At 38.9% G+C, this 11,395-nt stretch overlaps 1 protein-coding gene across 1 annotated transcript; it reads left to right on the top strand.

Moving 5' to 3' along the window:
* The first annotated feature begins 373 nt into the window (after positions 1–373).
* LOC121529564 lies at positions 374–2,935 on the top strand. Its single transcript, XM_041817502.1, has 5 exons — positions 374–441; positions 536–614; positions 2,146–2,457; positions 2,753–2,871; positions 2,930–2,935. The coding sequence occupies exons 1-5, from the start codon at positions 439–441 to the stop codon at positions 2,933–2,935; spliced, it is 519 nt and encodes a 172-aa protein (XP_041673436.1). The 5' UTR covers positions 374–438.
* The last annotated feature ends 8,460 nt before the right edge of the window (positions 2,936–11,395 follow it).

Raw genomic sequence — 11,395 nt, 5'->3', positions numbered from 1 at the left:
CAATCAAGAGAAATTGGAGGAACCTGAGCTAAATTTCAAATGATTTTGCAAAGGATCTTAAGAATTATGTCTGTGTGATACTTCTGGTGTTTTTCAGAGAAAATGGAGCGTTTGAAATTTGGTATTGTTTTTATTTCTTTTGTATTGCATTATAAAAGCAAGTAAAACAAGGCGAGACTGAGATTGAATTGAATATTCGGACTGTGAATTAGATCTAATGAGGATAGAAGGAAGTGAAACTTTGTCCTGTTTCAGCAGACTCTTTCATTCCAGAGCATGTCTGCTCACGCCGCAGTGAAAACCAGGCTGCACATGATCTTGGGTTTCCTGTAAACTGACAGTCAGTTCACTCTCTTCCTCCTTCAGCCTCACACACATAACATAAAGTGGATATTAACTTATTCTAAAGCATTTACAGGCAATGACCAGGACATCAGCATGGTGAGTAAAGAAAAAAACCTTGTTATACCATGTTATAACTGTGAGATGAGGTTCAATGCGTTTCTCTAATGGAGCAAAATTGATCTCAATACAGATCAGAGTGATGGGATTCACTGAGCATGTGTCCGTTTGGGTTTCCATCATTTCGCTCACTTCAGCTGTCTTCATATCTGGTGAGGATTTTGGTTTTACATCTTTTTAAAGACGCACTTAGTGTATGGTTTACTGGTTTAAAGATTTATCCACCCTTACATGTTCCAAAGAGAAAACAGTCAAAAATGTTTGATTTGCTCAAATCAGTGGCCCTTGTTTTTCCTATCTTTAAGGCAATATTATGAAGTTCTGCATTTGTGGAAGACACTTTTTTCCTAAATGGTTGACGGTTAAACATCTAGATAAAATATGCTTTGTAAAGCTATGAGTGTTGAGGCACAGAATGCAAGATCTAAAAAAAAAAAAAAAAAAGAAAAAAAACAGTAAAAATGGAAGGAAAATGTGATAGAAAGTGTGGTTGCATGTCCTTTTGGGATTTCTAAAGCTTTGAGAAAAGTGAACCAACTCTTTGAAATAGACTGATTATATGTAGACTGCATGGTAATGTTTCTAACAACAATAATACAAATATAATATCAACTAGAACTAGAAAAGCACTCGGAGAGCACAGACCTCCGCCATTCGCCCTATTTCCCACTAGTGAAAATAGAATCCTTTAAAACGATCCCTGGATCCGTCCCCATGTTTTGTTCTAATTTTGGATTACAACTGGCTTAACTAGTAAACTATATGGAAGTTAAATTGATGCAAAATTTGATCTCCAAAATTTCAACCTGTTTCTCTTTATGTCAGAGAGTAGGTTTGTGCCAAGTTTGGCACAAATCCCTCATTGAATCCTTGAAATATTACCCCTTGTTTCTACATATGTATGGTTATGCAGGTAAGTTAACCAGAAGTCCTTTCATTCCTATGGGCATCTCCACATTGCCTGACCTGTCCCCGAAACTCCTCCCCTTTGTAAAATTTTCATCTGGAATGTGTCACAAATACTCTGAAAAAAATGAACTTTTGCGGTAGATTTCAGAGTGACTGTATGGCAGTGTGCTAGTTGACAAAGGCAACATCCACATGGAAACGGATCAACAAGGGATCAACATGAGGCCAAATGACCATGACTAGACCTCTCAACTCAAATCAGTCTGAATGTTTTTGCAAAGTCTGAAGAAAATACCTCAAGGGTTCTTGAATTGTACAACCAAGGTGAGGATATGATACTTAAAAACCTTATCTTTGACTCTGACCTGCAAAGTAAGTTCATCCTTGAATCAGAGTGGCAATCTGTTAAACTGTTCTTGAGGTATTGCATTCATAAGAATGGCCTAAATTCATGTATAAACAGACTAAAAAACCCTTGCATATTATGCCTCTGGTGCGGGCAGTTGCCAACATGGAGGTATTTTTGCTATTATTTCATTTAGCTTGACTAAAGAATCTGCTGGTATTTGGCAGGGGTGTGTCCAAGACATTAAGGATGTGCACTAACATGTCCAACTTTCTGTTTCTCTCTCTTTCTATTGTCTCTATTACTACTATAAGAAAAGTTACACTAGTAGTACACCTCTGCTAATGAAAACATACAAATCAAGTTGTCAGACATTAGGCTGTTTTCTTCTCTGTGTTTTACCAGTTCATCTCTCTCTGATCATGCAGGCCATGATGCTTTGACGCTGACCACTGATCCCCAGGTGGAGGCAAAATGTGGAGGCGATGTGAATCTGTCCTGTGTGGCCAGTTCTACAAACAAGATGGATATTAAATCATTTTCATGGCTTTCAAAAAATAATCCCGAGTGCAAATACATGAATGGCCGTCCTGAGCTTAAGGGTCGGTGTGAAAACACTCCCCAGAACACACTCACTCTGACTCTCACCAACGTGATGCCAAGAGACGGGGGAGAGTACCTCTGCAAGATAGCCTCCACCACTGGAGTGGCACGGTCCACAACTAATGTGACAGTTCAAGGTGAGTTTGTTTTTCTTTGACAAGTTTCGGTCCATACAGGAAATCATGGTGGTATTGTTTCATCCCCAGTTAATGTTTTGTACGATTCCAATTCTGCATTCTGTTTTTATTTACATTTTACACAGCACCCCAACTTTTTTGGAATTGGGTTTGTACATAAAAAAGACTTTAAAACATCCCAATCTCTATTGCAATTAGAAAAAAGACACAAAATGACACAAGAAGCTTAAATTTAAACCAGGACTACTATTTTGCCCCTATCTTCTGTTTTCTTTCTCACATTTTAATTCTTCAGACTGTCCTGGAAGTTCCAACTCCTCCATCAACAGCACTCAGGCTAAGTGTTGGTTCACTGGAGTTTACCCCATGGGCTCTGTCCACTGGTCCCAAGGAGACGTTAACTTAACAGGCTCTGCCAGAACGGAGATTAAGATGGATGAGTATCAAAGGTACAAAGTCTGGAGCACAATAGATGTAGAGCAAAAGAAGTTCAACCAGTCTTACCAGTGCTGCCTGTGGAGACCTTCATCCAGGGACACTCCATCCTGTCGAACACTGGAGCTGGCTTCGGCAGGACAAACAGCCAAACTGCAGTGGATCTGTGCAGTGATGGAAATCCTTCTGGTGACATTTATCGTGTACAGAGAAATTCACAGTTAGGATGTGTGCTTTTGTTGATTGTTTAATGTGGAAAAGACAAATCTGAGCCAAAAATCAAAGCAAGAAATGTCAGAAAAGGCATTTAAACAAGCTGAGGTGGCAGCTTATTTTTACATGCTTTGTCATTTTTATACTGGAGCCTAATGGCAGCTGTTTTCACTGAATAGACAAGAGTCCTTTGACCTTTTTCTAACAGCACTTTCTTATTTGAAAGCATGTGTTGACTCCTCCTTCACTAGATGACAGAACAGCATTTGTAGTCTCATACTTTCTAATGCAGAAGCTCATTATTATGACTTAGAGAAAATGAATGTACACAACAGACTAATTAGACACTGTACAGCTTTCCTGGCAAATGCTTTAAATAAAAACTATTCTGCTGTTGCATTTAGGATTTCTTCAAATCTCCTCATCCATGTTTTGTTTACAGTTTTATTCTAATTATGGCCTGGGAATGGATTTTTGAAGCACTCACTTTCAACTAGTGGCCAGAAGATGGCAGTCTTTCCATTCAAGAGAAATAAAAACTGACTTTACAGATATTCTGCATGATGTCATTATTTATAGGACATTTTTATTTAGTATTATCATTTTTCATACCTTATCATGAGCCCTAATGCTATTGGAAGCGCTAAACTCGTTCATGTGTATGTGAATCAGCAATTGGAGTTCGTATTTAAGGGGCAAATATGGCTTCTGGTTAATCAGATTTTAACATTGTTTCTCTTGATTCTATGGTAACACAAATTTAAAAAAAAAAATCATCCACATTAAAGCTCCTGTGAGGGGTTGTGAGCCGGTTATGTGACGCTGATATTTATGAGACTCCTTATAAGCTAGTTAACTTATTTTTGCCCATAGCACTGGTGCTAAAAAGGTTGATGGCCTTGTAGCAAAGAAAGCAAAAAACTTGTAGCACAATATATGAAATGTCTGTTACATCTCTGAAACTGTTTCATACCCTAGCGATATGTAAATAGGCTTTACAAAACCCTCTACATTACAACTTTTAATTCATTGCCACAACACACAATGGGCCTGTCTGCCACTAGATCTGCCCCAAGTCAGGATGAGAATGACAACCCGGTGAAGCAGAAAGGAGAGACTGATTTGTATAGTGGACCTTGAGATTGTGCAGATAGTAGCTCAGTCCTTTAAGGTCTGAACTATATCTGTATTGATATCAGTATCAGCTGAAATTAATTTGCAAGTATCTGCACGTGGTGCATTCCTAGTGAAAACTAAGTCTAGAACAGTACAATACAGCACAGGTGCCATGTTCTTGTGTGGGCCTTATTGCATTTTACTTCATAAACTTACTTGGCCAAGTAAAACTGGAACACAGGCTGCAGTTTGGACACCCCTGGTGAAAAACAAAGAAACAAAAAAAGTAATGTTACTTTGGGAAACAGGAAAATATTTGTGGCACAATTAGACATTCAATAAAAACTTTATTTAGTATAATTACACTGGGTCCTGGTTAATATCAACAATGTAATGTAAAAAAACAGATCTCTGACCTCTCAAATACATAGTAGCCTAATGGTAAGTTAATAAGGTTGCACAACTGTCACCATCTCTACTTTATCCCTCTCTCCATCATACATTGCTGTCCATCTGTTTCATATGCGACAACTATGTTAAACGCAGACGCCTGTAGAAGTTATTGTGGAGGCTGACCACTCTGTCATTCACCACTTGTAATCTGTGATGGGCTTGCCTAAACAAGGGGTCGGTCGAGTGGGATGTAGAGAGAAAAAAAGGCGCTGGAGGGGGGAATAATACAAACTGATACTCATATTTAACACTGTCTAGCCCACAGAGCTTTATAAAAACACTGAGGTTGTTGAGGAAGTGCTCCTAAATGTGATGCCTACCTGCATCATGCACGCCTTGAGATAGCCCCGTCTATCACCTGCAACAGTCGACATCCTCGCCATTGTGTCAGCTATGGCTGTTACACTAGCTGTGTAATTAACATTATCGCATAAGCTAAGCTTAGTTAGATTTTGCAGTGTGAGCTTTAGCAAATGGAGCTTCAGCTACATAAGCCATGTAGCATATGTAACTGCTTTGTGAGCTTAGCTTTTGCCACTTTAGCTATGTAGCTACATAGCAAACAGAGCTATGTACACTACATTCATGGAGGGCTTTTTTCCTGTGGACTGTGTGGACTTTACGAAATAGTCAGGTGTTTAACTTTAAACTTTTGGTATCCTAATCCTTACCATAACCATAAATGGAAGTTTGATACAATTTTATTTTGAAAGTTTAAGCATCAGTTTTTGTTCATTGAATTGAGTGACTGTGAGATTGTGTAAATGTGTGGTTGGCAAAACAATTGTATTTATTTTTTATTTAATTTTATCAAACCAGGAAACCATCATTGAGATCAGTAATCTCATTTACAAGTGTCCTGGCCAAGACAGGCAGCAGCACAATTAACACAGTTACAGACCTGAAATACAATGTTGAAAACACAGATCAAACCATAAAAAAATATAAAATCAAACACTGCCTGTGTTTCAAAACTGTCTCTAACAATAAACACTCTATTAAGCTAACATACAATGGCAAAGTGTAACTCAAAATATCACCTATAATAACTAAATATACATTCAGAATGGCAATGTAACTAGGACAAAGGAGAGCACATTTAAAATCAATTTTAAGGACACCTACCAACAACACAACTGCCTGTACATGTTCAAGTTTGAGCTAGCATGCTAATCGTGAATGCTAATCGCTAACAGACTAATCGCTGACCCGCTAACTGTGATTGCTTATCGCCAGGGCTTGGCATTAACCCGCCAACTAGCCAAATGTGGGTGGATTTCGGCCGTGGCGGCTGTGGCGTAGCAGCGTGACTCTAACTAGCCACGATGGCAGGTTGAATTTATCAGTGTCACAACTTATGCTTCACTCTGAAAGTGCTTGTCAGTTAGCCCTTATGATTTAGGCTTGTTACAGAGAGGCTGTTCGGCAGATAAAAGCTCAAATTTCCCTCCAAAATAACTGAAAAGTGGCTGGTCTCTTCATCCATTCGTGCGTATTTTACGCAGCGCCAATGCTGATGCTGTATGACACACACAAACATGACACTCACAGACATATACGGACACACACTCGCACTGACGTGTTGGTAATTTAGACTGAAGGCTTCTATCTGTTTAGGGAAAATGTTTCAGAATTTGCAGGATAAACTCAGACCTGAACTTTCTCCTTCTGCTTTATGGCTTCTCTCTGTCCATGTGCGTCAGCGCCATTTATGTGTGTGTGTGCGCACCAGCTGTGTGTCTCTGTCGCCCGTGCGAGCCAGGGCAGGCGGTGTGTCTAAACATTGTTTAATTAATACTCCATCTATATTCTTTGTTTGTTGAGGGTGATCTAAATGATAAAAACCTCCGCAAAGGTGCGCTACTTTAAATGTTGTTGAAACTTTTAAACATTTGTTCTTCATCTTGAAGAAATGTTTTACGTAGGTAAAGCCCATATTTAACATGTTGCCTGTTATGAATCCCCAGGTGAAATACCTCACAAAGCTGTCCAAGCTGGACTCCGACAAATGTAACCTTGTCCAGTGGCACAGTCACTTCCTGTATGAGGAATACATTTGTCTGGAGGTGAGCACCTGGAGAAAAGCCTGTATGATTTTATGAAGGAAAGAGAATTCCAACCTTTCCTTCTTAAAGAGATCCGTCCGATCATCCAGCAGGTATGTTTTACTACATTTCGTGGCATTCATGAACACTTAAATGAAAAAATCCTCTGCCTTGTTGACCTTTTCAGATCGCCAACGCACTGGATCACCTGAGCTCTGTTGGTGTGATCCATGCAGATTTGAAGCTGGAGAATGTGATGCTGGTGGATCAAACTCGAAGCCCCTACAAAGTCAAAGTCATTGACTTTCACCTGCCGACTGATGTGTCAGAGGCCAGTCCAGGCGCTTACATACAGAGTCGTCCATACAGGTGAGTAACCAGGACCTTATTTGATCTCTGTTTGGTGACTCACACCCTTGTCAGATTTATGAGTCAAATAATGGAGATGTCCTAGTACCTAATGTGGTTGTTTGCCCTCACAGAGCTCTAGAGATCAAGTCAGTAGACATTTGGTCCTTGGGCTGCATGGCTGCTGAAATGTACCTCGGCACTCTGCTATACCCCGCCAGTAATGAATATGACATGGTACGTGAGGTTTAATACATAATTTAGCTTCAGGCCTTATTCATATATGAACAAAGCTCCTGAAAACTTTCAGAAGAGTTTGACCCCTGGTAAATGTTCTATGTGAAGTCAGGGTAGACTGATGTGGGAACACAGCAGGAAATATTTAGGAAAATTCACCAGGAGCAGGTGGGACGGGGTGATGACTACACTCTTTAAATGTTGTTACACATCTGTACTGAACTAATCATAGTAGGAATATGTCTCTTATTAAAAATAAAGATTAGACATATTGTCATGGTAAATACTGCTGATAATGTTGATTAAATGAATTTAAGATTCTACATTTTAAGTCATTGATCTGGCCTCCTTGTGTAACTTGTTTTTGTGTTTTACCTTCAGATTCGGTTTATAGTGGAGACTCAAGGTCAGCCACCTGACAGCCTGCTCAATCAGGGACTCAAAACGACTCGTTTCTTCAACCGAGTCAACAACCCTGGCGGCAGCGTCTGGGAACTAAAGGTACCTACTATTTCACCACTATGCTGATTTTACAATAGCAATGCTCAAGGGGGCTATGGGGTAAGGGGTAACGGCCAGGGCCCCAGCCAAAAACTAAAGTTAATCCATAATAACCTTATTTTATTAGTCCATGTTTAACCTGAAAAGCCACTCTCATCAAAGCAACAAAGAATAAATTTTACTTATTCTATGGTACAATACTGCCTTTTTCAAAAATTTCTTTAAGCATAAGTACCCTTTTTTTGTAACGTTAACAATGAGGTGGGCACATTGACTAAACCATTTGGAAAGTAATCTCAAACTTCATAATTAAAACATGATGTGCATCAGTGTAAAGATGCCAGAGAGTAAAGTAGAAATAACTGAAAAAAATATGGGAAATATAATTAATATTTGCAAAATAAAGGCAAAATTTATTTAAAAAAAAAAAAAAAAAGTAGACAGTGGCAAAAAAAATGACAGAAATAAGTTGGGAAAGTGCAAGGGGTAATGCTGCAAATATGGGTTAAGAAAGTAAAAAAAAGTGACAAAATGGGTGGTCAAATTAGTGAAAAACAGTTAAAAAGTGGCAAAAATTGCATAATACAGCAAAATTTGTCTAAAGATGGTTAAAACAATGTTTGAAGTGGACAAAACTTGGCTTAAAGGTGTTTAAATGAGCAGTAAAACCATGAAAAGTGGTTAAAAAGTGGCAAAATGGTTTTAGAGTGGCATAAATAATTGAGCAAATATGGATTACAAATTTTTTAAAAATACTGAAAGTGGGTGACAAAAGTGGTAAAGGGGGTTAAAAAGCGGCAAAATTGTTTAATACAGCAAAAATTGACCTAAGTGAAATATTTGCCAGCTTTTAAAGCTAGCTGTGCTCTGAATGTTGAGGCTAACATGAACTGTCTGTTCAGACACAGGAGCAGTTCTTTGGGGAGACGGGCATCAAGCCACTGGATCTGAGGGTGGTCAAATTAACATCTCTGGATCAACTTCTGCATGTATGTACCACGTCATGTAAAACTGCATTTTAAAAAGACTGATTTTGGGTTTTATTCACTCTCTTTTGTTGAATTTATCCCTGACTTTTGCTGTTGTTTCTCCTCCATGTTTCAGATCCCACCTGTCTCTGACCAAGGACAGATTGAAAGTGCAGAGTTGATGGACGGACTGATGTTTGTTAATTTGCTCAAAGGGATGCTTCGGTTTGACCCTGCCTGGAGACTGACTCCATGTCAGATGCTGGAGTGTCCCTTCATCACCATGAGCAACATCGATCGCATGGCCAGTTCCAGTTCTTAGTGAGTCAAAACTCTGATTTTACAGCATGATGAGTTAGGGCCTGTGTCCATAGATGATGATTTTTGCATGGCAGTGCTTAAAAGCTCAGTTTTAGAGGGTTTTTATCAGTGCTTATTATTGCTTAGTTATGAAAGTTTACTTCTACTTATTTCACTAGTTCCTGTAAGGTCATTTTGAAATAACAGTTTTCGGAGTCAATAGAGAAAATAAGAAGGTAGATCATGACAAACCTACTTCCTCACATATGACACAATGGTGTGTGCAGCATGGTAAACTGAGTCCAACATTTCACTGATGACAAAGTAGCACGGGCATAAATAATAACAGTAATCAATCACTGAAAAACACTAAACAAAACACACGTTCTGATAAATTAATGTTTGTTGATTCATTGTTTTGCAGCGTTCAGTCTTGCTATGAGACCATGGCCATGTGTCAGAGCCACTTTGACTCTGACACTGGGGGGTCTCCCTCTGAGGATCACCCTTCACCACAGAGCCCTCGCACTCCTCCTGCTGATCAGTCGCACCACATCAGCCCCGCTCCCTGCACTTCCACACAGTGTTAGAAGGTCAGGGAGGAAAAGAAAAGCTGGTGTAGATGAGGACACTGTGGACTCTTCTTGTGCCCAGAAGATGTCAAAACTTGAGCACAGGTATGACGATCTACATCATGTCAGGATCATCTCTGAGTTTACAGAGTACAAGAAGTTGCTGGGTCAGTTTGTTTCTTGTTTTTGTTGCAGAATTTTTCAATCAGTAAACCTTTTTCTATTATTACAGTGAAAGTGCCAGCAAGGCTGACGCTGTTTTGACTGATACTCTGGGCGGTGACAGCCCTCCACAGCAGGTCAGCCCACGCCCCTCCCAGAGCAGCCAGACCCTATCCAGAACCAGACTGAAAAGAAAGCAGGTGGATGACGACATATCGGATCTGCACGAACAAACGCTGACGGCACAAAGAAATTATGTTCAACCCCTTTTCCTCCAATCAAAAGAACCAGAAGCTGACCTTGAAGCAGCGCCTCTCCCACAGCTGCAACGAGGAAAAGGCCTCTTCAGGATGAAGACTCTGACAGTGATGAGAGACCTTCTCCTGTAAATAGGAGGACCAGATTTTGGTGGTTCTTCTAGCTACAGTTTAAATAAAGAATTTGCCCCCTTTCTGATTCCTGAGTTTTTTACATATCTATTATGCTTAAATGCTTTGGATCATCAAACCAATTTTTATGTTTCACATCCCTGTGGAGGAATTTTGGCCCACTCTCCTTTTCAGAATTGTTTTAGTTTAGCCATACTGGAGGGTTTTTGAGCATGAACTGCTTGTTTAACCCTTAAAGACCTAAACTGGGGCATGCCTGACTCATCTGCATTCATGTTGTTTTTTAAAAGATCTGCTAGTAGTCAACATCAAGTGCCATACATCATTTTAATCAGGACAACTTAGACTTTCAAAGTAACTATTTTTTTGGTTCCAATTTTACATGTACTTGGTCTCAGAATGGATGAATTTATCAGAAATTTTGAAAAAGGCCTGTAGAGATTTTGTGCTTTTTCACTTTGAACTGGGACATAACCCAAGGAAGTTTGCTTTTTTTTTTTTTTGTTTAGAAAGTTGTAATTCGATGTTTTGGACTTATCTGATATTTCCTTAGAAAGTTAGAGCCATTTCTAATCATATAATTCTAGGCGTTTTTTTCTCTGAAAAGTAGGTGTTTTCCTTTAATTTGCTGACCATTGCTGTTATGGCTGAAAACCGATATTTACCAATATCAATATTGTTAAAAAAAAAAAAAATCTGAGATGATCAAATTTTGTACATACTGAAAATTATGCAAACTGAATTTTTGAATATTTTCCTTTATTTTCAAACTTGTTTTACTTCCAAATAAGGAGGTGACAGGGCCACCATAACACAAAAGTAACAAACAGTGTTACTTTACAGTAACTTTTGCAACTTGTAGCAAGTGTGTAACTAAATCAAAGTATAGTTTAACTCCCTCAACTCACAAAACTCTTGCAAGAAAGTTTAGATCATAAATCACAATAAGGATCATAAATCAAAATAATACCCTGACTAAGTTAACTTATCAAACTTGCCAGTATTCCTGGCAACCAGGCATTATTAAATTGCAAAACATGTTTTTATCTCAAGTCCACTCCGTTTAAACTCAAATCTGTGAAAAAGTTAAAATCAAAAAGATCAAAACATGGCCTGACTGCCAGTGTACATTTTCCAACTTACACTGTAGTTTTCAAGTAAATATTAAAGTAAATGGCCCAAGACCAAAACATTTTTCC

The sequence above is a fragment of the Cheilinus undulatus genome, linkage group 21 (assembly GCF_018320785.1).
Source record: "Cheilinus undulatus linkage group 21, ASM1832078v1, whole genome shotgun sequence".
Classification (NCBI taxonomy): Eukaryota; Metazoa; Chordata; class Actinopteri; order Labriformes; family Labridae; genus Cheilinus; species Cheilinus undulatus.
This window is presented reverse-complemented; position numbering and strand designations above follow the sequence as displayed.

Coding starts and splice junctions, on each gene's coding strand:
- LOC121529564 (XM_041817502.1), top strand. Junction 615..2,145: donor TTCAGCTGTCTTCATATCTG/GTGAGGATTTTG, acceptor CTGATCATGCAG/GCCATGATGCTTTGACGCTG. Junction 2,458..2,752: donor AACTAATGTGACAGTTCAAG/GTGAGTTTGTTT, acceptor TTAATTCTTCAG/ACTGTCCTGGAAGTTCCAAC.